Here is a 27,178-nt window from a genome sequence, read left to right on the forward strand (position 1 = left end):
AAGTGGTGGACATGTTACATGTGTCCCTTATCAACCAGAAGAGATGGATGAGTTGCCGGTATATTAAGTCTTCCACTATGATGACTCTTTGTTGTATGGGAACATCAAGTCGTGCTCCAGGGCCTTGTAAAGATTGACAAAAGATTCAGCCCAAGTGTCCTTCTGGTGCCCCTTGGATTGAGCAGCCCTGTAGGCTGTATAGACCATGGTCAGCACTGTCCTTTCAAAGTCTTCTTTCTTGAGGACCCTTGGGTAGGCGGACAGCCTGCTACTCAGCCTGCGGATCTCTGTGATGCTCTTGGGGATAACCTCATTGCAGATGGCGTCAAACTCAGCAGCCTTCCTCAGCGAAGCCAGCTCCTCATCTTTGATGGAGATTCTCTGACTTTTGTCAATGTCAAGCTCAGCTAAAAGAAACTGGTACAAAATCAGAACACAGAAAGCTATTTATCTTCTCCAAGAGAGTCTGGGCAGATTAAATGTGAATTCACAACATGTCCTTAGGTCTTTGCTTTAGGTCAAAAGTAGACAAACCTCTCATAGCACTAGCTGGATGTGGGGCAGACCAGAAAGTCTCTATGTAAATGTTGCACTCAGTTCTGTGTTACCTACCTGGGAAAATCAGAGACAGGCCATGGGCAGGGGAGGAAGAGGGAAGAGCAGGCATTCTTCTGTTGTCCAGAACAGGCAGGGATTGCTGTTGGTGCCACGTGGGGATTAGAGAGATCCAGGATAGCAGCATAGCTGGGAAAGGCCATTCCCCACCCCATCCTCCACCCCTGCCCCCGCTCAGGAACAGCAGCAGTGGCCTGCCTCTGTGTGAGAGCACACAGTAGGTGGCATTTGGCTTCTCAGCAGACATTCCCTGCTTGGACATCCAATTCCAGTCTCCTCAGTGTGGGGAATAGATAGATTTGGCCCAGGTACCTTCTTCAGGTGGGCCACCTTCCCTTAGCTAATATTGTGCAACTATTCCAGATTGTGCAATACACCTGCAGTCTCTACTGGCATGGAAGCAGGGACCTGAATAATTTTGAAGTGAAACTGTCATGCCCTAGAAATTACTTTGCAGTGACTGATATTGGTGGCTTTGATAGTTTGGTCAATTTATTTTGGACTGAAACTCAGATCAAAGAATTTAAATGCATTATGTTGTTAATACATAATTGTTCTGGAAGGAAGTTACTTCCAATGGAGAGCCATTGGCTCTGGTTTTCACTTTGCCTGTTGATCAGCTAGAGCTCACATTTGAAGTATGCCAGGCTGCTGCCTGCTTTACAAGACAAAAGAGGTGAGTTTGGCACATATATGACCAGTCTTTCCCTTCTGATGAACTACTAAACAGTCAGCAATGGGTTTATGGCTGGAATAAGTAAAGATGACATGGAAAGAGATAATGGATAACCCCAGTACAGACAATAACCCCAGTCTTGGCTAGGGATTGAGGTACCATTTGCTCCCATATACTGAACCTCATAAAGCAGGACTACGTCTTCCAGTGAGTTTTGTAGCACTGGGTTAAGAAAGGTGGCTGAGGACCTCTTCAGTCGCTGAGCAGCTGGGAAAAGCATAGCTGGAAAACAATAATGGGAAAAGAGAAGTTTCATAGTGTGGCCAACACTGAAAATGGGAAGGACTTTTCAGTAGTAGCTTTAACCAAATAACTGCCTGATGTAAAAACTTACTGTAAAACATGACTTCTCATTGTAAATAAAATGGACCACATGGACTGCTTTGACAGTAATCTGCTAGGGAGAGAGATCAGCTGTTTGCCCTCTACCTATATCGTGTCTAACACAGCAAGGTTATAATCCAGGCCTGGGACTCTGAGATGCAGCCACAGTGTAATGAATAATAATTGTAACTGCAATAACAACAGAGCCTGACATGCACGTTTTACTCCTGACTCAGGACCAGGGGAGAGAATCTGCAAGGGAAACCAGTACTGACCCTACATGCAGCCTGTGTTTTTCAGGCCAGTCTGCTATTGCTACACTTCTAAGACCCTACATTTCTCCTAATTACAGCTGTCTAAAAGTTGATCTCTCATTAGCTGATAGAGAGACCTCTCCTCCAGGGAGTAGATCACCTCACTTATCCTGGTCGTATATATCTGGAAAGAGTGACTCACTCTTAGGGGATGCCTATGTCTCTTCACTGACTGTCGAGTGAGCCTGTGACCAGCTTAGGACAGACAGCTAAAGTAGGTGAGGTGAATCCCAGCCTATTATGACTTAAATGCTGCACAGTCTCATAGCTAAATGTTACTCAGTCTACCACAATCAGGTATTTATTCACTGTTACCTCAGTGAAGTGGAGTATTTGTGGTACCATGGGCCTGCACAGTCAAGAGTGTAGAAAGCATCTGATGATGCATAGCAGATCATCTAAATGTTTTGAGTTACTACAATTACTCCTTAGGAGGTGTAAATTCCTTTTGGAGTAGAGAAAAAAAAATGTTTTGTTTCATGTTATGTTTATATGAACTGGATGTTGATAGTCTAGAGTTGTTTTTTTCCCCCTCTAATGTCTGGGAACAGGAACTTTTTAAAAGCTGTGCTTATGTGATTTTTGGTACATTTTCTCTTAAACTTCACTTCTCCACCCCTATCATTGTTCAACATTGCAGAAATTTGGAAACCAGTCTAAAAAGAGGAAAAAAATTCAGAATTCTACAATTATGAGTAACATTTAACTGAACATGTAGGTTATTTCTGAATTTCTGAAAAATTTCATGCCACTCTTTTTCTACCAGATTTGTTTTCCATTAAATATTTCTGACCAGCTCAATTTTGCTTTGTTTTTCTGAAGTTCTTGTGATGAATTTTGCATATTGCCTGTAGAAAACATGAAGGTCATTTAAAAGTCTCTCTATCAGGTAGGCAAAAATTTTCTGGAGCACCTGTAATTATTTTATAGAAAAGTTGTCCCTGCTCCATGACCACACAGTTCCTCAGACAATTTTTATCTTTGATTATCCAAGCAGATCACAAATATGTAGTTCCCTTTAGACTCTGTTGCCTCAATGTAGTCCTGTTTCCTGGGCCATTGCCAACTGTTGACTTTATTAAAGTTTGACTTGTTAATGATATTTAACTTCTAATGATGCAAGGAGAAGGAAACCAGGCCCCAAGAGATTTAGTTAATTAGGATCTTTACTATTTGGCATAAGAAAAATTAATTGTGATAATACCAGGTATAAAGTAATTCAGGCTTGACCCAGCAAAGGGTATTTTGGCCTTAATTAATTAGGGAACATAATATAGGTAGAATAGCTTGTTAAATTGCAATATACATATTGGAATTGGATACTGCTAACTGCAAGTGGGTACTTCAGTAATGGGTGCCAGGCATTTTGGTATGACACCTACAGAGCTAGGTTTTTCATGTTGGATCCATATGATTTTAGATTAATATTTGTTTAAACAATGGAATAATATTTGCAGGGTATGTGACTAAGAGCCTGAAGGACTGAATGCATCAAATAAAGGACCTGAGGTGCTGAAAAGGACTTGCTTTCTGCTGTAGCTTTTCTCCAGCTTGATGTCTTTACCATCTGATCATCTTGTCTGGCCAAGCTGAGGAGGTGGTGAGTTTGGAAAGGTCACAAGCTGCCTGCAGGCTCTGCTCTGTGAGAGTGCTCAGCTTCGCGCCATCAGTGAAGATGTTAAGTCAGATCTTGTCCATTTGCACCTAGGTAATAAATGTTCATAGGACCACCAGAGGGATGAGCTGATCAAAGGGACAGTCATCTCCATTTCTCAGCATGCCCTGTCTCAGTAACACCCGCCCTGGTCTTTCTAGTGCCCTTCCTATCACCTTCCTGCTCTTGGAGAAGGGGAACTCAGCTCTGCTACAGCCTGGTTTTGACCCAGACAAACATGGCTGGTCACCAGCAAGCAGAGGCCATCCCTGTTTTGTGCTGCTGCTCCTTCACCAGCGTTCATCCCTCTTGCTCAGAGCTTTGCCAACGCACCCTGGAGCTATTCCATCTTTTGCTCTTGGTAGTTGGAAATACAGTTGAGTGCATGTGTAGCACTTGAAACTTCAAGCACTAATTGCTGAGTAATTTAAATTTTTATTACTGGGCAATTAAAGCTCTAATTACTAAGCAGCTGGCAGAAATCCAGTCCATAATGATGACAATTCATTTTTATCTCTTTTAGATGCCCTTTCGATAGAAACAGCCCCAGGGTGCAGAGTACCTATACATATGCAGATGGTTTACATCTCAAAACTTCCCTGAGCCATGGAAAAGGTGTCTGTGGTGTCTTGCGTCACTTCTGTCATGCTTATTGCCAACATACTGATCACTCTTAGGTTTTTGGCCAGGTGCAAATTATTACCATGGAGCTGAACTAGGAGTTATCAGATTCAGCTGATCACCACTCATCCAGAAAAGCCTCACCAAAGGATTTCTCCTTCCCTGAAGGGAAGTTATAGTATTGACTTAGTACTGATCCACTTGCTGAATTACAGGTAACAGTTTTGGAGGGCAGCTGGATTTTCCTATCCAGCTTTTACCAGGTTGGCAGGGATTAGGTTAGGGAATTTAAAGAGACAATTTTGCTATATTGTGAGAAAGAGCTTTGTGTGCATGTCAGAAGCTTATCATCCTCTGTAGGGACCAGGCCAGCACTGACTCCCTGAACTCATTATCTTGTTCCTGAAACATATGAAACTTTGTTATGGCTCTTACAAACTCTACTCAGAAACTCTTTCTGAGCTCAATTCTTATTTGTCATGGTGATCGGATTTTCCTGCTCCACATTTTATCTCAATCCTTCCCTTTCTCTCTCTTCTTGCACAGTATTCAAATCCTTCCACCATCGCCTCCGCTGCAATGGTCTCCATGAAATCCCATGTTCCTCAGAGACTTTGTGAGCATTCAGAAAAAGCACACTCTGATTTTTGTTGCAATAACTTACCAGACATGTAAATTTAGCACAAAAGCTGAGACAGAGAAGGGTTTTCAGCCAGTCTCTGCATTTGGAAATCATAAATTCTGCTTGAAACTTTTCTGCTGAACTGACCTCCTCCCACATTTACTTCTAGCTCTGACGTGAGCTAACTGTGCAATATCAAAAAATAGCACAGGAGTATTACTGTGGCTTACCATCTCTTTACCGTTTTCTTCCCCAAAGGAATTTCCTGTAACACTATTGATAAATTATTTCATAGGAAGATGTGAAGCAAGTTCCGTATTTTTAGTGATGATGCAGTCGATACATTTCAATGGAAGTAATTGTTAATGTCTGAGGAGAGCAGATCCCTAATCCATACTGACAGAGAAGGTCCAATCCAGTGCTCACTGAAGTCAATGGAGGTACTCCTATTGACTTATTGTTTTTACTTCTGTTACAGAAGTTTCAAGAGACCCCTAACTGAGATCTGGTGCTTTCTTGCTAAGAGCTGAGCAGCTACATAATAAAAAGCTTATGATTTACAGAGATGAGGTAGAAAAAGTAAGGCTTTCTTTACTCTAATTGAAAACAATTTCTATTATATGTCTGTGCATTACTGGGTTCATCATCCTCCAAATCCCTTCTTTAGAGAAACCCTAGGAGCACTCCCTGATCTGACTGCCCTTGCTGCCCACCGAGGTGTCAGGATGGGAGGCAGATGGGCATAGTGTGCCTGAGCACGCTGGCCTGCATCCTGGCCACCTGCCTGACCCAGGACGGCCACGGCTTGGGTACTCTTGAGCACACTACATCTGCCTGAAGCTGCTGATCAGCCAAGGCGTCCCGTCCTGAGAGTGGCTAAAAAGTGCCCCTCAAAATGCAGTAAAAGATGTAGCTCTCTCCTTCACTGCTGGATTGCTTCCTTCTAGAGCCTGGCCACTCTCACAAGTCTCTGCTGACTCAATTCTGTTTCTCTTTCAGGACTATCCAGGTTTTTAAATGAAAGCTGCAGCAGCCTTTGCCAACTTATTGGCTTGCTTCTAACTGTTTAGGTCTTCTAACTATTTAGGTCATAACAGCTTAGAAATTGCTTTATTGTTTAAATGTAATGTCAATTCTGAAGCTGACAATAGCTTTATTTGAAAGCTGTTTTCATCTTTCTGAAGAACTGAGCCAGAATTTTCTGGACCTCATTAGCCACATGATAAATGTTCATCATCCTCTTCCAGATTTTCCATGTAGTTTCACTGGTGAGGAGATGGATGTTTGGTTTTGCTTTCCAGTCCACACTCCTGCTCCTGACGTATAATTCCCAACTGATGACTGCGATTTGCTTGCTCAATAAGCACAGAGCATAGTTGCAGAAGTACTGAATTATCTGTGTATCATCAATGCTCTTTCCTTCTCCTATGCCTAGGTATCAAGCCAAGAGCATGAATCAGGTCCTGTGCTGACCATCACTCCAAAGCATGTACTTCTGCTGTCGGAATGTGGCAACAACTTCCTGAGGCTTCAGGACAGAAACTCGATTTAACTGGGACCATGACTCAGTAAAAATTGTTTTGTTTCACTTCAGGGCCGTGGAAAAGGGCTATCTCATGGCTTCAGTGGACCCCTTTCATGAAGGACAGGAGGGGCAGAGGAGCCCAAGTGGCTTGTGGATATGAACTCCTGACTCCCTGAAAGCAGAGCAAAGGACATTCGCCTGTTGGGGCAGGGAAAAGGCAGTGAGCCAGCTGGAGTTGTCCTATGAGCCAGATTCAGTCTGCAGGCTGCCAGTTGTGTCACTCTGTCTTAGATTATTAGGGCCTGACTCTGAAGAAGCTAATGAAAATCATTTCTTTGGACCTCACTGGCTTTTTGAGACAAGCCTCTTACTTCTGAGACTATGAAGCAGGGAATTGTTGCACAGGCAGCAACAGTTCCCATTCAGTAAACTCCTTTACGTACTTGCTGTAGGTCTAGCTGGAATTCATAGGGCTCTGCAAAACCATATCCTCTCAAATCACCATAACCATCTTTTTACAGCAAGCTCACAATCACCCCGTCCATAGTGGTAAGAAACAGCTATGGGCTCAGTAGTATGTCTAGCTCAGTCTTTCATAGTAAAAGTTTCTCTTTCTTTCCCAAGACTTTTTAAGTTAACACTCCTAAACCTCAATAGAAGGACGTTTATGCATCCCAAATTATAATGAGAACAATTTTTCCCTATTGGCTTTATTTTAGTACTAAAGTAGAGAATAAAAATGATTACTACAAAGTAGATGCTCACTGCTGTGAGTGTATTTGTATGGATGGAAAGGAATATGCATGCTGCCTTCTACGTGAGAGGAAATGAAAATGTAAAACTTCATAGTTTATTGTTCACGAAGGCATGATAACATATGTAAAACATTTTTTATAAACACATTGGCTATTTTTTTGTTCTGTCCTATAACAAACCCAGAGAAACAGAGGATTTGAATTTTACTCTAAGTGGTGTGAATTTTTTCCTGAGCTAAAAATTACATGGCTAGAAAAGCCAATAACAAAATTCTATGGTCATCCTCCACCTTTTTTTAAGCCAGCTTCTTCAAGACTCAAAAAACCTAACTCCTAGGCCAGATGCAGACCCCTTTTATACTTGCTTTTAATCAGTTTGGAGCATATGCTGGTTTCATTAGTAAGCTGGAAATTTTTCTGGTGTCATGAAATTTCTCTCTCTAACTGCCTAGAATTTGCACTAAATGGATCTCAGCATACCCCAAGGATCCTGTCAAAAGAAGACATTAACTGATAACCTGATAACACATTTTCTCATTAACAGTGCCTTTTTTATTCCAGATGAAGTCAAGCATTTGCCATAGCAGATGAACAGAATGCTGCCCATTAAGTGATTGTATAGGCAAACATAGCAGCCATTATAATGCCCTGTAAAAACTATGATTAATCTAGGCTGGTTGAGCCTATTTTGTTGAGGAGGCTGTCAGGCAGTTCCCAAAGGAAACTGTTGCCATTGGAACTTCAGGCAAATGCCAGAAAAGTTCACAAGAGAATTTTCTTTAATAGCTTATGTGAGGTGTTTTTCTGGCTTCAGACCCTATGTTTCTCCCTGACCATGCACTGCAGAAGAGAGGAGGATGTAAGTCTCAGAGCTAGCATACCCCTGAGGAAACTTTTTTGTTTCATATTCCTCTTTGATTGCCTTACTTATGAGGATTTTCTATCAAACCAGGAATATATTATATGTAAAGAGCTTTATTGCTGCCAGATGACTCTTCAGTGGGTCTTTTTGTTGAGTTGCTCCATTGCTAGAGTAACAACTCACTATCCTGGATTTACTGTCTCTGGCTAATTGTGAAATACCTGTCCTTACCAGTCCTACAGTCACTCAAAGTCACTAAAAGTTTTGCTGCCCTGAGCAACTACCTGCTTTGCACCTGTGGCAGAGGTTGGTATCAGAAGCACTGCTTCCTGCAGAGTAGAGTGGTGCTGGCCTACGAGAGTTGTGTGTTGGGCAATGAAAGCATAACACAATCCACAAAGAGTATAGTGTTAATAGGTGATGAGCAAGTTTACACATAATAATCCCACCCTTCTTTCTTTTTGTCCTGCACTTGCCTTGTCCCCAGAAAGATGCATGACTGGCAGTCCTGCAAGGTGTTTATACTCCTCTGTGTTGCAATTGCTGTCATGTCTAGGTGTGAACTTGGCCTGAGGCACTGAAATGGAGTGCTGTCAGCCATAGCTTCTTTTTACTTCCTGACATTTTGCCTTCTGTAACAAAACTGCTATATTTGAAAGCACTGAACACTTTACTGTAGCACAAAAGAAATGGAAGGGGACAGAAGCTGGAGGAAGAACAAGAGGAATAGAAATAAGGGAAACTTGCATAAAAATCTAGAAGGACAAGGAAAAAAAAACCCATCACAGTGTTATAGACTAGCTTCTGTAACCTTTATACTGAGCTGTAGTTATTCACAGAAGCAGCTCCCATGACAACAAGTGCTATGCAAAGCCTTGTGCATTCCAGCTTTAATACATTAAAATCTTTATTACTGGGAGATGAAATCTCAATGCTCTTTAAGAGAGCACAGAAATGAGATGGAAAAGACATTTTAATTACCAACCAACATGAACTAGCACATTTTTAAAAGCTGCTACCAAGAGAATTTGCCTCTTTGTACTTTTATCCCCATATCCTTGATATCTTAGCACCTAAATGTAAAATTAATAGTGTCAGTGATCTCTCTTTATTCCTACCTGATGGCTAGAAGTGAGAATAGGCACTTGTTTCTTCTTTAGTCATAAAAGGAATGGTTAAATAAAATGGTTTGGGAAGATATGACTAGCATCAACCAACTAAAATGGTCTCAGAATTTATTGGTCACATGAAATTTCCATCATGTGACATTTTTACCTGGTCCCAGCTTGGAGAAAAGTGTGCTATGTTATTTATTCTTCTTTGGCCATAAAGAGGGAATCCCTACCTGGAAATATTTATGCTTACAAAAAAGTTAAGACTACCAAGAGGGGGCTTTAACATGCTGAAGTAAAGTTGCCACATCAGTTATGGAAAGAAAAAAACACAGAGAAACTGAAGGGAAGGAGAAGTGAAATATATTGCTGTCCTTCAACTTAATGCCATATTATCAGGAACTGGGGATAGTCTATGGTGGTCACTGTATGAGTAAAGTGCAGCAGTAATGAAAGGAAATATCATCCCTATTCCTCACATCTAACACAGAAGTACTAAGCAATTTTAGTAGCACAGAAAATTTCAGACAGAGGTGGGAACTGAACCAACATTTTAGATCCCTGCCTTCAGTGCAGGGCTACCTTCCCTATCTTTGTCAAATTGCTCATGAGAACTTCTCTCCAAGAGCTCTTAACATTGGAAGACACAAAGCAGTCTTAAAATAGTTAAACACATCTGAGAATGTTTCTTACAACTAAACAAATGAAGGGATATAATGATGATCCAATCTTCTTCCATTTTTCCCAGGAATGAGCAGAGAAGGGAGGAGGGCAGGAAGAAATGCAGCTTGGTGTTGGTGTTTCGGTACAGGTTCATCACCAAGCTGATGGGAAGGACCCTCAAAGCAGAACTAGGAGGGTGATTCTTCTAATGAACAATGGAGAGGGAACAATGGAAATCAGAGCTGTGCCACATAGGAAAAGGACAGAGTTGCAGCAGCTCAAAAAGCTGTATGCATCGTGCTATTGTTCCTCTGAAAGGAAAATCCTTCTAAATTACTCTCTTCTTCCAGTTCTCTGCCTTTTTCATATTAACACCACAGAGCTCTCACTCAGTTTCAGGCAGCAAATCTCTCCCCTTTGGGGAGCAAAAAGGGGTGGCCTTGAGCCCTGCACCAGTTCTCAGGTATGTATTTATACAGGGCTGAGACAGTGAGTGCAGAGGAGAGGCATGGAGTAGTGAGAAGGATCATTTTATATTTCATTGTGCTTTCTTTTTCACACAGGTTTCCTTGTTCTCCTAGCAGACAAAGGTGACTACGTAGCTAGGATTTTGCTGAAGCTGACCTAATCAGAGCTGCAGCTGCAATAGGAAGTCCCATGCCTGCCCCCCAGTCATGTTTTCCCTCCTTTCCTTTGCTTCGACCCTGCTTTATGGGGCCATATGGTGAGCCAAGCCAGGGATCTGGCTGGTCATGAATGAAGGGAAAAAAACAAACCAAAAAAGCACAGTAGATTTCAGCTGCCTCATTCCCCACCACAGTTACTATGCCAGTAGCCTTCATCTATATGAGCAACTCCCAGTGCAAGTGTCGTCCAATTACTCTTAGGACATTTGGTGATGATTCCAGGTCTTGGATGACATAATGATGGATTGCAGCCCTGGTTAGGAAAAAAGCTGAAGCCATTCTTCATGGTAACACGCCCTTTGACCTAACCACCAAGCTCATGGTCTCACTTCTGCAGATGGCCACCTGAACTACTGTGGTTCCTGCTGAAGCTAAAGGTGAGCATACGCTACAGATACCCCTAACTGCCAACCATTTCTTTGCATTTTATGTTTGCACCCCTTGAACTTTTAACAGAATAAATTCAGCTGGCACAAAGAATATCTAAAATTTATTCCAAGACTGAATGCTGAAAAATAAATCAAAGGTCAAGTCTGAACCACAGACCTAGCAGGGAGCAGTATGGATTTTCTTTTGTAAATTCCAAATGGTATTTCACATTCTTCAGTGCAAATATGTACTGTTGTTGTTGACAAGTTCCATAAAATATCTTTTCAGAGAATAGGAACAATGCCATGTGCATTAAACTAAACAACCAATATTATATAGATTCAGAAGGTCTCTTTGAAATTAGCCTGCATTTTAACCTGGGGGAGAGACAGGCCCCTACTACTTGCTAACAAGGAAGTTAGTGGATTTCCATCTCTTGACATTGTGCCTTTTCAGAAGATATGGATCAGTGAAACACAATGTATGGGATCTGTTCAAAGGGACACTGTGTGAAATTCTATGCAGGTGGCCAAACTGAAGGATATATGGGTTTTCTAACTTTAAATCTATGGCCATAAAACCTGCAGATTATGAGAAATAATGGAAGATTCTTACTACTGCTGATTGAACTGTCCTGTGGTGAGTTATCCTGTGAGAACTGTCCCACTGAGATTGTGGAGTTATTAGCTGAGGTCAGGAAAAACAGAAGAAATGATGGGAGCTCTGAAATTATTCACTTAAGCCTTTTGTGAATAGTTTCAACTAGCAAATAAAGTAAAGGGTTTGCCAGTAGATCTAGGAACTGTTATTAAACTGATAACAAACCATATCTTATTTCAGTTGTGTATGAACTACTCATCCGCATGTAGCTGCATGCATGGGAAATGACAAACTGTTCCTCTGACTAATTAGTTATCAATACTTTCAGCTCAAAGCTGAGGAGGGATAAACATTATATTGTTCATTTTTTCTCCCTCAGATTAGGAAGGACCAAAATTGTCCTCATCTTCCTTCTAAATTCCCATGCAAATTCAAACAAATTGGTAAGAGGAGAATACACAAGTCCCACTCCCCTGCTTCCTCTGCTCTGAGATTTCACTTGTTCTTCAGAAATAAGGAAACTCCAGCTGCCTTTCCAGCTGTTCATTGAGCTCCAAATGTTGGTGCACCTGCTACTAGTTTTCTTAATGACATGAAGATGTGCTGGACGGAGAAAGTGTATAAATCATCCTTGTCCAATAAGCAAAAAGCAAGGGGATACTGAGTCCTTTTTTGTGAGGAAATGAATTACTTCTGGAAGCAGTGTCTTTTCAAAGCATTGCATATTTCCAAATAGTGAAGATAAAGGCAAGAAGTCTGAGAGAGTAACTAAGAGCTGAGGACAGATTCAGATATGTTTCTGAACTGGACTTGTACAGCTGTTTGGTTAAGTGAGGAGAAAATCCCTATTGTATCCCTGAGTAAGAGGCGGGGGATCCACACGCCTCTCCTGGAATGGTGAGGGAGATCCATAAGAAGGTGTCTATTCTGCCAAGTTTTCGTCAAAACTGAGTGAATGACTAGGCCCCATTGTGTTAGGTTCTACATTTGCATGAAAATGTTATTAATAAATTAACAGATCTCAAATATAACTGTCCACTAAACTAACTGGCAGATTTCAATGTGTGCAGATGTAATGATGGGCCAAAGGAATCTCATCAATCTTTGTGATATTGCCAGAAACCTTGCAAAGCAGCCTGAAGGTTAAATGCAGAATGGATTATTTTTACAGCTGCCTCCCTCTGCTCCACACAAACACATGGGATTTCCATTTTACAGACTCTTTTCCCCACTATTCCTTGATATTGCACACTCTCTTAAAATTTGAATATACTAGATCTTTCAGGTTTCACAATCTGCTGGAGTAAAGCTGAGACTGATGTACAACTGGATTCCCCATTAAATACAGAAAGCCCTGCCAGAATTTTTAATACTGCAAACTGCTAAAGGCAGCTGGACTCTGTAGATGAGGTCCTCAAATGACCTGAGCTGGCATCACCAGCCCCATGATGCTGCTCTGCAGGCAGCCAGGTCACAGAGATCCCCTGTGCTGTGAAATGCAAGCTCAGGATCAGAGGGAAAAGAAAGTGGTTAGATTCAGGCTTCCCAAAATCTTCAGTCAACAATATAACTCAAATGCTTTGTCTCCTAAGGGACAGATCCTGAAAAGTGTGAAATGCTGACAACTGCTACTGACACTGATGGAAACTCAAGACTCAGTGTCTTTCATTCCTCCAGTTCCTGTCCCCTACGGATGCCATCTCACAATGGCTTGCAGCCCAGGAGGACTCTGCCAATTTATACTAATGTGTTTGGTGCAGCGCTGTTCTTCCTTTCTATACAGTTGCCTCTCCTGGAGTCTTTGAGCTGAGCTTGTAAAATGGATTTTGGCTTCTAGGAAAATAGCCTAAGTAAATATTTAGGGAAAAAATGCTAATGACATCATATCCTAAACTTAGGAAAACTGAATTTGGAGAAAGGGAGGTAGGCTTGATTTCCAATGAAAACCTGTAGCATGTAGCTGACTGAAAGCAGCTGGCAATTTATTCTTTGATTTAACTCCTTCATGTGTCAGGACTGATAAAGAGGAAGCCATTATGACTGTGCAGAAGCACTTTAGATAAACTGCTGTAATACACTGTAAAAAGAAACCTGTCTTTTCCTGAATTTGGGCTTTCTTCTCACAAATTTGAACACCTTTCACCTTTCATAGTGAAATATGCTTACTTAGAAAAGGCTTTGCCGGTATATAGACACTCAGTGGGTTGTCATTATAGGCTGCTAATGAAAAATCTTTAGGTCAGTCCGGCATCTGTTTTCTTGCACCTAGAAAAAATATTCTTTCCAAAAACTAGACTTCATAGTGTGATAAATTTGCATGGGGCTTCTTTCTCAGCTTGGTGGTGATGATGATCTTCCAGCAAAGTAGGCAGAGATCACCTAGCTATACAACAAACTGACCGTATTTAGGGGTAGACTGACGTTTATTGTGTGGCCACAAAATGAGGTAGAGACTACTTGTCCCCATACTGGCTCATGGTAGTAATCTTTAAGTTCTGTTTTGGCCTCTGAGTACTACACAGATAATGAGTGCGAAGCATTAATCAAACTAGTTTGCCATGGCTGAGCTTCTCAGACACAAAGGGTTGCAGAAAGATGCTGGTCTGAGCACTGTAGCTTTTTGTGAAAAGGTCACTCAGAAGATGATCTATAACTTCTTCTTACTTTTAAATAATGTATGCAGTATTTTGTCAACAAAAGCACCCATAAGGAAATGCACTGGGTTTTGCAAACAGAGAAGTAAAATGGAATATATCCAAATAGCTGCTCCCAGTTGAATTGTGCTTAGAAAAGATAACTCTTTGCCAGTCCATCAGGCACAGGAGGCATTCAGTTGGTGCTGAGTTCCAACCTCAGGTTCAACAGCATTCGTACGCAGAGGTGTTAGGGGAGGTACATTTGTTTCTGTGACAGTTTCCAACTTCTTTGGCAACTTCTTTTCCAAGGGGAAATCATGCCTAACCAATCTGATAGCCTTCTATGATGGAATGACTGGCTGGGTAGATGAGGGGAGAGCAGTGGATGTTGTCTACCTAGACTTCAGCAAGGCTTTTGACACTGTCTCCCATAGCATCCTCATAGGGAAGCTCAGAAAGTGTGGGCTAGATGAGTGGACAGTGAGGTGGATTGAGAACTGGCTGAGTGGCAGAGCTCAGAGAGTTGTGATCAGTGGCACAGAGTCTAGTTGGAGGCCTGTAGCTAGCGGTGTCCCCCAGGGGTCAGTAGTGGGTCCAGTCTTGTTCAACTTCTTCATCAATGACCTGGATGAAGGAACAGAGTGCACCCTCAGCAAGTTTGCTGACGATACAAAACTGGGAGGAGTGGCTGATACGCCAGAGGGCTGTGCTGCCATTCAAAGAGACTTGGACAGGCTGGAGAGGTGGGCAGAGAGGAACCTCATGAAGTTCAACACAGGCAAGTGCAGGGTCCTGCACCTGGGGAAGAATAACCCCATGCACCAGTACAGGTTGGGGGTTGACCTGCTGGAAAGCAGCTCTGCTGAGAAGGACCTGGGAGTGCTGGTGGACACCAAGTTAAGCATGAGGCAGCAATGTGCCCTTGTGGCCGAGAAGGCCAATGGGATCCTGGGCTGCATCAGGAAGAGTGTTGCCAGCAGGTCGAGGGAGGTGATCCTCCCCCTCTACTCAGCCCTGCTGAGGCCACATCTGGAGTACTGCGTCCAGTTCTGGGCTCCCCAGCACAAGAGGGATGTGGCACTACTGGAGCAAGTCCAGCGAAGGGCCACAAAGATGATTAGGGGACTGGAACATCTCTCTTATGAGGAAAGGCTGAGAGAGCTGGGCCTGTTCAGCCTGGAGAAGAGAAGGCTGAGAGGGGATCTTATCAACGTGTACAAGTATCTGAAGGGAGGGTGTCGAGAGGATGGGACCAGACTCTTTTCAGTGGTGCCGAGCGACAGGACGCGAGGCAATGGGCACAAACTGAAACACAGACAGTTCCATCTGAACATGAGGAAAAACTTCTTCACTGTGAGGGTGACAGAGCACTGGAACAGGTTGCCCCGAGAGGTAGTGGAGTCTCCTTCTCTGGAGATATTCAAAACGCGCCTGGATGCAATCCTGTGCAATGTGCTCTAGGTGACCCTGCTTGAGCAGGGGGGTTGGACTAGATGATCTCCAGAGGTCCCTTCCAACCTCAGCGATTCTGTGATTCTGTGATTCTATGAACTCAGTCAGGAGTGAAAAGCACAGGACATCATGGATGGGACTGAAAAGCCAGCTGGACATGATACAAACATCCATTTTGATGGTGTAAATAGAAAGGAGGGAAGGATACAGCATTTAACACACATGACCAGTGGGTTGCATTTGCCTCACTGACAAATTTATGTTAGTAGACTGGGTTGTTCACACCGATGGTGCTGCCCATATTTTCATTTGGGGGATATATATGCATGTGTTATTCTGCTTTGGACTTCATCTCAGCTGGGCCACGCTGGCTGTGGAAACCATGTAAGAAGATTATGGCTTAAAAGGATAAAGGGTGTGTGCTGGATTGATGGTCTGTGGCACATGCAACTAGTGATTCAGGATCTGAAGGGCATCCAGAAATTCCCAGCAAAATTCCAACAGCCTGCTGCCTCAAAACAATTTCTGTCTAGAAAAGGAGAGTATTTCTAGAGAAATATATTTTCTTAGGGTATCCCTAAATGTTAGTTATTTACTAGACAGCTTCTCTAAAGACTGACTTCTTCAAAATTTGGAGCCCACAGCATTTCCCTGCAGTGAAGATGAGAAATACACCATGACAAGACAAGCCCTGACCCATGTGATTGCCAGCTTGTGACTGTCTCATCATGCTAGACCCATTGATAAACACCAAAAACCCCTCTCAGATGCCATTTGTGCTCCCTGTGTTCCTGGAGGAGTCCCTCCATTTGCCCTGTGTTGCAATGCCAGACCTCAGCGAAGCAGCTGCTGCCTTCCCCCTATGCAGCAAGGCTGGTTTTAGGGAGAGACAGGGCACAGTGGGAGAGACAAGGAATTTGCATGAGAAGACAGGAGGGTTAGATAAGGCAGGCAAGAGCACCCAGCCTGGGCCTGTAAGCAGGTTTTGGCTGTTCATTGATCTTGATGGTGGACAGAAGACAGCTGATATCTGTGGTTCTCTCATCAAAACCAGGACCCTCTGAGCTGAGCTTGGACACCATGTTGACTGTTTATTTCACCCTGGCTTCTCTCAGGCAGCCTGTGTGGAAGTGGGCCCATGCAATCTCCTTTTTTCTGCTGGAAGCTTCAACCTGAAAGCCACCTACTGTTTGTGGTGGCTTGAGCCGAAGTGCCGCTTGTATCTAATTCCTGTTTTAGGGCAACCGAGTGGGGAAAAAAATCTATCCTTTTGCATCTCTGTAAGAACTCAAATATACTTTAGACTTGTTAAGCTAAATAGAAAGCAAACTAAGTCAGTCTCTTTGAGCTTTGTTTATTAAAAACCCAACCCTGGTGACAGAAAGAAATAAAACAAGCTGCATATTTGTTTTTATCATAACTGGACTTATCACCTTCCAGAACTTTCTGCCCAATTGGCATGGCAATCCACAAAATCAGAAGTTGCTGTGACTATAATAAATGAATGGTTTCGCTTAAAACATGTTGTACCGTATTAGGATGTCTACAAGTAGTTTTTAACTGGAAATGAAGTCTGTTCTTTGCCAAGCCATGAAAAATACCAGTAAATAAAAATGAAGCATGCATTAAATACTGTTTATTTTAGAAGGGGGCTTAAGACAGAAACAGTTCCCTCAGACATAAAATCTGTATTTAATAAATAAACAAATTCAAGAAACAATTACTTTGTGTCTCTTCAGAATCAGGCATAAACAAAAATGTAATGTCATGGCCATGAGCATTACAAAAAACAGGGAGGAAACTGAGGGCTTGCAGAACTTGATCCATTCCCTCCTAGGACTGAACTGGGGAAAAAGAGAGACCTGTGCAGCTGTGGCACTGCTACTGTGACTGATGTTAATAGGAAGGGATGATTGGTATTAATGGGGAATGCTGTAGTCCTATAGCAATGTAAAAGTGCTAGTTTCTTGCAACTTCAGTGGAAAAAAAAACAGGCTGTTTCCTGGGCAGTGGGAAGAATCTTTTTTTGTACCTACATACTTTAGAGAAGTCAAGGGGAAGGAAGAAAAGAGATGGGCAGAAAACTGGACACTTTCTGATTCAGTAGCAGTAACTTTACACTGTGACCATTGGTGAATTGCCGAGACTAGTGTATCTCAATATCCTGGTGCGTTGAGAGGCTGATGGGGACAGGAAATAGGAGTCCTGCTTACATGATAAATAGGTGGGAACTGACACTACCAGCTCCAGAGAAATTCAGCCATCCCATGAGCCTGAGAAACAGATGGCTAGGATGAAGACCAGCTTTGACAGATGGACATCTTCTGAACAGCAGGTTCAAATGGGGTTGCGTAACACAGTGACAAGGGGATGAATGCTATCCTAACCTTAAACCTATGCGTGCTTTAATCTTTCTGATCCACATTAATCATTTTTTGTCTCTGTCTCTCAACTTTTTCTTTTTCCTCCTCTTTTCCTCTCATTCATTCTACTTGCTTTTATTTGCTGTCTTTGCCTCCACTTTTTCCTCTACTCTTTCTTAGCATCTCTGCCTTTTACTTTTGTCTCTCTTGTTTCCCTCTCTGTGGCTCAAATAAGCACTACCAGATTGAAAAGACTGTACTCTTTTCAAGACAGAGAAGAGACTGGAAGTGTTGGCTCTATTTGGGGCATGCCAACACCTGCCAAATGGATGGAAACAATGAGATCCTGATGTTTTAGCTCTCAGCAGATTTCCACATCCAGTTTGGTTCAGTTTACTCTCGACACAGCTAGCCAAATCTAACCTAATTCTGCCCCCTCAGTACAATGCAAGCAGTGGAGGTACTACAGATGTTACAGAAGACCTTGTGCATTTGCGTCTCCAACCTGAGACTGCAGCAAGGGGGCAGAGAATCTCCCTTCCAGTGCCCCATTTCCTCCCAAATAACCTCTGAGCTCTGAAGAACTCATTTTTCTCTTTCTCAGCAACTTTTTTTTCAGCTACCCACCTGGCTCCTCCTGAGTTGAGAGAGACTCATTGAGTTTGGAGGCTCCTGGCAGGAGACCTGGTTCGCTGTGGCTGGGAAGGAATTTCCAAAGGACGAGTGGAATGTGTGCCGATTGCAGGGGAACTGTGAGCTGCCAAGCGTAACCGGCAAACCAGGCCAAGAAAGGCCCCACATATGCTTTCACCAGAAGAAAGGAATGCTTGTGGAAACTGGGAATAGTGGCTCTTATTTAACTCCGTTCTTTTCTTCTTCACATGCTTCTTCTTTGTCTCAAGTCCAGCACTGAATTCTCCCTGCCACAAGTGCAGTGATAGCGAGGCAGGAAAAGCAGGGCTATTGCAGCAGCCATGAGAACCTCAGAGGGTACAGAAAAAGCTACTTGCTAAGGATTAAGTCATTGAGTAGACAAGTAAGCACCATGACATGTAATGTAGACTGAGGCTAGTTTACTGTCTCTGAATGAGCAAGTATGCTGTGGGGGACATACCATAAAGCTACCATAGCAATAACAGAATAAAACAGGATTTCAGGATAATGAGAGACACAGGGAGAATGGAAGCATACAGGCTCCCTTCATCTGTTTTCTTTCCCTCTGGTGAGAGTGAAAACACCACAGGTGCCTGGCACCCTGGGGACTTTTTCTGTGTATCTCCCCCGAAAAGTGTTATCTGCAGCTTATCCTCAACTTAATGTTATATCACTTTTTTCTTTCATTTTCAGATGCCCTGATACATTTTCTCTTCTCCTTCCCACCATCAGCTGTCCATAAACCTGACCCTCATGAACTTCACCCACACCAGTGCCACTTTGTTGGAAAACAGTTTTACCAACAAATAACATGTCTGGGCTGGAAGATTTAACACTCAGGGTTACTACAAGAAACCAAGTTATAGAGAATAACTCATATCCTGGCCTCACTCAAGAGAGTGGCAAAACTCCTGTTAACCTCAGTGGCACCAGTTTGCATGTTTCAGTGCTTTTAAAGTATAAGCAAGAAACAGAGCTGGTTTGCACACTTCAGACCCAGACCAAGACACCTGTACAGCTGGTGCATGTAAGGCTCCCTGGTTTTGCTGTACGCAGGGTCCATGTATCCAGCTAGCTTCTCTGCGTCTCAGTAGACTCAGCTGCCTCCTATAGGGCTGTCTTGGTGCAGAGAGATAGTACATGGTTTTCAGGAGCCCTGGTTCAGAGTGGATGTAGGCTGTCCATGCAGGCAAGCGCCAGTATTCACCTCCGCTACTGTAATCTAGCGTTTGGGTCCTGCCCTGTCATGAACCTTAGAACTGGCACTGCATGCAAAGTTAATTGCTCCACTGGCCTGTGATGTACCTCAGCGATTTACATCTTGCCCATCACAATTTCAGCAATCAGAGCTTCTGCAGTCTGGTGATGTTCATTAAGAGCTGCTGACTTTTCTTTCAGTGACACTGTTCTGTTCAGTGCCTCTGACAGGATTTCATTCTGCCTGAAAAGTCATTACCCTCCTTTACAGAACAAAATCACCACTGCTACCAACATACATGATGACGTGTATGCAGTCATCCTGAAGAGGTCTGGGACAAGTGACTTAATTACTCCATGCCTCACAATGAAAAGGGATGTTAATATTTTCTTTCCTTAATTACACTAAAAGTTCTTTGGAGAAAGAAAGATCTTTTTATGCAGTCATCCTGAAGAGGTCTGGGACGAGTGACTTGATTACTCCATGCCTCACAATGAAAAGGGATGTTAACATTTTCTTTCCTTAATTACACTGAAAGTTCTCTGGAGAAAGAAAGATCTTTTTTTTTTTTTTTTTTTTTACTGTGTGCATTTGTACAATGCCAGGTACAAGTGAGGACTCTGGACACAGCAGTCAAGCAAACGATAATCAGGAGAGGACTCAGAGTGCTCTACAGTCTTTACATGTGCGCATGAGTTATTTCATTCATAACTGAACCTCTTCTCTTGTGAAGGGAACACTGGTTTAACAGCATGCATTAACAGCAGTGAGTCAGTTGTTAAAGGTGAGGTGGAGAACTACTTCAATTTGAAACTGTAAGGAGAGATTTGAATAGCAGGAAGTACTTCTGAGTTGAAATTTGGCTGGGATATAAGTACCGTTGTGTGAAGTGATCAGGATCCCATGATCATTCAATACTTGGGACTAAGGCAAATACAAAGGATATTATGTCCTGCAGGATCTTAAAACAATACCAAAATAGCAGAGAGTGCCTTACTGAATCACCAGTCCTCATGATATTGGGATCTACTGATTCTACTTTCAATTCATACTTTTTAATTAGTCTAGTCCATATCGAAAAGAAAGCTGTTTCACCTTATGTCTGCCCCTTGTTCTAATGTTGCTTACCCAGCTCTCATGAAAATTATCTAGATCTTTTCTTTTTTTAATTTTTAATTCCGTCAACCCATTTATGACCATGTTGGCTGTAAGCTTTAGCCGTTTGTGGCTGTTTCCTGTGGTGAAAAGAGCTTCGGAATCACTCAGATCCTTCCTTGCTAACAGCATGACTACTTTTATAGAGTGCAATATCCACCTGTGATCTAAACTAAAACAAGAGAACTTCTATAGTCTATCCTCCCTCTGTTCTCATCACAGTTTACCACCATTTCCCTTTAAAAGATTAAACTTTGATTTTTTTAAATATTCTTTTTATGTCTTTCATATCTACTGTGGATTCTGATTCATGGATCATCCTCTGTTCAGATTAAATTGATTAATTGTGCCCCTAAAGGAGTATTTGGGGAGTCAGGACATGCTAGAAAGGATTTTGATTACAATCACAGCCCTACCATATTGGGTATTTATCTTATGCAGGTTAATTCCATTCAAGGATATTGATATTCCAGCTACCTTATGAGACAATGAGCAGGTTTAACAGGCACCAATATTTAATCCCTTTTCAAGGCCTTCTTCAGTCCCTTCCCTGGTCTTCCTACAATAGCTCCTTGCTTTATCAGACTTCCACTACTGCTGATGCCCGAGAGGTCTGCCACATGGAGCAGGAGGGCCATGTCTATACCACGCACTGAAGCATAGGACAGAGGTAGCAGAGCAGAAGCAGTATGACCACATCCATGCAGCTCCAGGCCAACTCAGCCCTGCTGAGAGGCAGCGCTTATTCCCTTGGACTTATGCCATGCTTACATGACTGTCACCATGCTGGGACTCCAGCTAGAGCCCGGGTCCTGCTCTGTGCTGTACTGCACAGATAGCTTGCCTTGGCACTGGCTGCATCATCTTGGCACTGCACTCCATTGTGTCATGCAGATATCCTAGTTACTTCCTTAGCTCATTAATTCTCAATTCTTTTCTAGACCTGCCTGAAAACAAATCTTTGTTTGCTTTGTTCTTTTTTTTTTTTCTAAAGCCTCCTTCCTACTTCTTACAGTTGCTGGGCAATTTGTTTTTTAGGGCTTTATTGTCTAGGTCTATGAAGTACATTTATTCTCCTCTTACACAGCTCTTTACAAAGGAATTCAGGAAATAAAAGCATAGGCATATAAGCTGTCTTCTTCAGGCCATCCTGAGGGTAATACCCCTGAGTTTCAATCCCAGTCAATTTCAGGCAATGCTTTTTTCTCTTTACAAGTACAGTTGCAATATATAGTACAGTAATAACTTGCACCATACAAATGAACCCGCAAACCAGGAGACTCCAGCCTACAAACATGCATTCTCAAGAACTGGTGCAGAAGAGACTCAAGGAAGATGGGAACAACCTCCACAGCAGATCAAATGTTTTGCTAGTGCAGTTCCCGTGATGTCAGTGGAATGGATTCAACAAACAGGGAAGTTAGGGCAGCTGAGGTAATTTTCCAAGTGATTGTGTAGGAGTCAGTTAGCAGGAAAACCTTGTATTTTCTCCATAAGAAGAAACATGCTTTACACAGCCAGACATAGACAGAGCTGGCTCTGTTTCATAATATTTCATATCTTTCATAGTTTTATGTGCAATACATATTTTACGACTTGGATAACAATGACTTTATGGAAATGGAAGTTAAGTAGATGTTGCATTTTAAAAAGTTCTTGTACCAGTCCAGCTGGTGTAATTTGTTTTTATTCTTGAGTCAGACCTTTGAAAAGCATGTCCTTGATAAGCCAAAACTGTGACTTGGTATCCTAGAGGCCAGCCGTGTGTATGAGTTTGACCACTTGTGGAGTAATTACATGCTGGGTTCAAACCATATTCCCTTCACTCACACCATCCAAAACAAAAGTGTTAAGTAAGCAATACTGTCAGCAGTGAATCCTAGAAGTTGCTAAAGAAGGGAGTGCCTGGGTGCAACAGTGCAATACGTGATAAGGTGCAAAAGAAGCAAATAATGTAAAAAAGTGTGGGGATGCAGTGCATACCCTAACCTTCAAGGAACTCATCCTTTGTCCACACCAGCAGTCTGGTATGTAGCAAATGATGAGAGATAGAAAATATTAAACACTGCTTCCTCATAAAATGATTGGCTGGTTTTCCAGCATCAGCCAGTCTGATTTTTTTCTCTTATCCATAGTCCTCCCTCCCATGGCACTGAAGAGCTATCAGCTTTCTATAGCTGAGCCCATGAACAGCAACAACCTGCAGAGTTTGTGGCTCATGTAGCAGCTGCTCCACCAAATTCACAAGCTCTGTTGCCGCAACACTAGAGCGAATACTGAAGATTCACACTTCTGTGGGGAAATCTAGGAGGATAAGCATCCTGTCTGCCCAAGGAATTCCTTCTGCAGAGATGCTCTAAAGAGAATAAAATATTCCCTTGACATCATGGAATGACAACCTGACTTTCACTGAGCACTGCAGAATAGGTACAAAGTAAGGTATGTGGACAAGATAGGTCTGGATGTGACTGCAATAAAACTGGAGGACTGGAAGGCCCAGCACAGCCATTCCCCAAAAGTGTGAATCCTTGGTGGTGCTAATACAGTGGCTACATTACCTTTTTCCCCCTTACTTCTCTCACAGCTGGGTGAGAAGAGTTTTACCTTCTCCTTTTGTGCCTTCCAACCTTTCCTTCTCCAGCCCCCACTGACAGGTGAACATACAGTTGCATCTGCTTCTCCGCTCTCCAAGAAGCTGCAGCCACAAGGAATCATATTGCATATTCACTCTCCAAGCAGCCACATAACAAGCATGCTCCTGTTTGTGTGCCACTTATTGGAATCCAGAAGCTCATAAAGCAAATAAACTACAGCCAGCAGAGATGAAATGCGCTAAACAAGTCTTGTCTTAGTGTTTCCGCACAGGGAACAAGCAATTCCTAGAATGCGGATCTGAAGCTAACTTTTCTCTTCATTAAGCCAGTTCTTGTCAGAGTAGTTTGATGAAAGCAACTGGATGGCAAGCAGTGACATTGGTTCAGGTTACCACAGCAGTGGTTGTTTGTTTTTATTTTTTTATTAAAGAATAGGATTTGTCCCTTGTTTTCTACAGGACAAACATCTATAAAGGTCTGGAATTCTTATTTGGGCCCTTCAGAATAAATATCACCTCACCTGTACCTGGCGCATGGAGATGCCACTCATTAGAGACCTAATATTATATTTTATCCCAAGACTTCTGTTTCACAAAATCGAGGAGGATAAATCTGTGCAGTTAAGGCTACAGGAGGCTTGAGGAAAACAGAGATGGTAAACAAAATAATTTAATCACCACTCAGGATCTTTCCTGTATTATTTTGAATAAGTCTATTCCTAAGGCCCAAGCTTTGCCTGTGACATTTGGATCGATGACCACAGCTGGATCTAAGCAGGTTGAGGAGTCTGTGTGATTTTTAACACAAATTGCTGTGTCTTAGGAAGGGATAAAAAAGGAAGTGCTTCATTTTCCTGCTAGAAATGCTTTTTCTCCATTTACTGATGTTCATAAAAGCAAGAGGAGGTGGCACATTGGAGTTCCCATTCACTATTCAGCACATGCATGTTCATCTTTCTTCAGGTCTGACTTTATTCAGTTTAAACAACTGTTGGTAATTAAAATGGGCCCTTTTGTCCCACTTTTTTGTAAACAGCCTGGACTACTAGTTAACATGGAGATGATATGGAGATTTATATTTCATTTCCATCAGACCAGATGCTGACCTGTCTTTGCTATTCCAGTGCCAAACTCAGATCAGGACCTGGATAAGACTTAATTGACCTAGTTTTAATGCAGCCACAAGTCACTTGTTGCTTGAGGGTGGAGGGAAGAGCTCTGAGTATGCAGAAGGGTGTGTCGTGCCTCAGAACTCAAATTTCCTACTGGGTTTCTAAGCAATTCATAAATGAGGATGGTGCTTTTGCCCTCTAAATGCTGCAGAATAGGATGGGGTTGGTTGGGCTGGCACGTGGGTATTTCAGGGAAGTGGAGGTACTCTGAAGTAGCTATTGTTGGAGAAGTCATGCATCTAAGACAGCAGCTGAAGAGTCCAAGTAGCTGTGTAGAGGAAGTTCTGCTTCCCCCTCAGCAGATCGCTCTGCATAATATTTGTGGGAACTGAACTCCTTATCACAACAGAGAATGAATCTCCTTTTCCCTCTGAAGTCCCCCAAGACAAGCTCTAGAGTTTCCATTTTTAAAACAATCTGCTATCCCAAAGGGAAGAACAGTGTTCTGATGTTTTCCTTTAAATGTTCACAGTGATTAAAATTAGACTTTAATAGTTACATGGATTTCTTTTAGGGTTGTGTTGTTGTTTAATTAAAATGAGTAACTTAGCAAAAACAAAGAACATCCTTAATTGCGTGGTGATAATTTCATGAAAATAGAACCCTTTCTGTTTTTCCTACTTTATAGATAAGATGTCCTCATTCTCCCAAAAGGTAGGATTTTTATCAGATATACAGATCTAGTTATGATTTCCTCCCTTTTTTAAGTGTTAGCACTGGAAAGACAAGCTCTTATCTACAGAATTAAAGGGTTTTACAAAGGTGATTAGTGCTGCTACCCCTATTATATAGTCACAGAAAACTAAAGTACATGCAGGTATGTATACTCGTCCAGTATCATCCAAGCAGCTGATGGAAAAACTGGAGAAAGAGCCTGCCGTTCTGATCCCCAGGTCAGTATCCCAGCAGCAATCCCCCACTAACTGTAAAGAACAGTTAAACATCGTTACAACCACAGCATTACTCCATGCAGTCATTACTTCCCCCTACAAAATCCAACCCAAATCTAAAGCACAAATTAGAGAGGAACTAGCCATAATGAGTAAGAAATGGGAGATTCTCTGTGTGTGTGTGTGTGTGGGGGGGGTGATTTAATAGACTCCAGTTCCTTTGAAAATTTGTGAATTTCAGTATTAGTCCCAAAGAAATCTTTTGGGAGATATTTCATTTCTCCATTTCCAGCAGCTCTACCCAGCAGCTACAGAACCTGTGCCAAATACCAGAGGAGAGAAAAAAAAAAAGAAAAGGGAAAGGACATCATCACTAGCTTTTAAGCAAGCATCTCCTATGCAATCCAGTTGTCCCAAACTGTTTCATAGGTTGCTGCCACCGACTTGAATACAAATATATCACCACCACGTATTGTCATATTGGCAGCTGAAACCTGATAATTACGTGGTAGCTTTCTCTATGTTGCATGTGCAAGTCCATCAGGGTAGGGTCTTAGGTTTGCTAGGCACCCCGCACACTCTAGGTATTGTCATATTTATGATTAACAGAAATCTGCCCGGTGGAGCTGAAAATCATGCCACCTGTGACTGCAAAGAGTTTTGCTTTGAGATTTCATGGCCTGGATTTTTATTAACACAGGAAAATTATAAGAAGGAGTGAGAAAAGAAAAAGTGAGAAAAGAACAGAATTTTGGTTCTTGGGATTTTGTTCCTATATATTGGTATTATGATTTTATTTTTATGCATTTATGCACATATATTTTTCTGTTTGTCTATATAATTATTTAACTAACCTCATGTTTAATAGAGAAAAAGAATTCCATAGTTGGGAGGGACAAATCAAAGTATAATGAAATATAGCTTCAGTCCAATTCTACAGACTCAAAGTTTTCCCTAAAGCAGGTTTTCATGTTTAAATCTTACCTCTGCTCCATTTGTAGGTCATAGTGGCATGAACACTGTAATAGAACAGCAGCAGCAGCAAAGTCTTCCAATGCATCCTTCTCTTTAAAATAAGTATGTCTAGCTATATACTAGCTGTTATTTCCTACCTCTCTTCTTTTCAGTAATATAAATGACTTTTCCTCTCCCCCTCCCCTTTTGAAAGAGGAACCTGTCTGTTCTTCTGAGTACAGCTGAAGTCAATGTGCAGCTCCTCTCCCAAATCAAGTCTCCTTGGGATCAGGAAACTTACTTTCACAGACAGACTTTGTTTTTATCCACATCTGGAATGACTCATGGTGCATGTGAGTTTGCTGGCAGCTGTGCGAATAAATATCATTACATTTTTGTAGTTGAGTTTCATTTGTTACATGGGCCAGCTGGAATTTATTTTTGTCCAATAAACAGCCACAAGCAATTAAAGAATGCACTTGAATGCTAGGTCATTGGCTACACCTCTGTAACACAGGGAGCTATAGACTAACCTGCGTCTAAGCCGAAAGCCTCTTCTGGAATGATGTGCAGCTACTCTTGGATGCCTAAGACAGGGAGTGGGGCATATGCACTGAAAGAACATTTTGCTACTGTGATTCATATAATCACTC

At 42.2% G+C, this 27,178-nt stretch overlaps 1 protein-coding gene across 1 annotated transcript; it reads right to left on the minus strand.

The window, feature by feature from the left end:
• FAM180A (family with sequence similarity 180 member A) lies at positions 1–26,727 on the minus strand. Its single transcript, XM_026090261.1, has 3 exons — positions 26,556–26,727; positions 1,473–1,573; positions 1–417 (listed from the first exon to the last, which is right to left on the minus strand). Exons 1-3 carry the CDS (start codon positions 26,629–26,631, stop codon positions 76–78), a joined length of 519 nt encoding a protein of 172 aa, XP_025946046.1. The 5' UTR covers positions 26,632–26,727; the 3' UTR covers positions 1–75.
• Positions 26,728–27,178: the final 451 nt, after the last annotated feature.

Source organism: Apteryx rowi, unplaced genomic scaffold, assembly GCF_003343035.1.
Source record: "Apteryx rowi isolate R43461 unplaced genomic scaffold, aptRow1 scaffold_854, whole genome shotgun sequence".
Taxonomy (NCBI): Eukaryota; Metazoa; Chordata; class Aves; order Apterygiformes; family Apterygidae; genus Apteryx; species Apteryx rowi.

What these genes read in the sequence shown, in the direction of transcription:
- FAM180A (XM_026090261.1), bottom strand. Translation starts at nt 26,631, where the DNA reads ATGCATTGGAAGACTTTGCTGCTGCTGCTGTTCTATTACAGTGTTCAT. An exon ending in GACCTACAAATGGAGCAGAG is followed by an intron (nt 1,574 to 26,555) that starts GTAAGATTTAAA and finishes ATTGTTTTCCAG; the next exon opens with CTATGCTTTTCCCAGCTGCT. An exon ending in ACGTAGTCCTGCTTTATGAG is followed by an intron (nt 418 to 1,472) that starts GTTCAGTATATG and finishes ATTTTGTACCAG; the next exon opens with TTTCTTTTAGCTGAGCTTGA.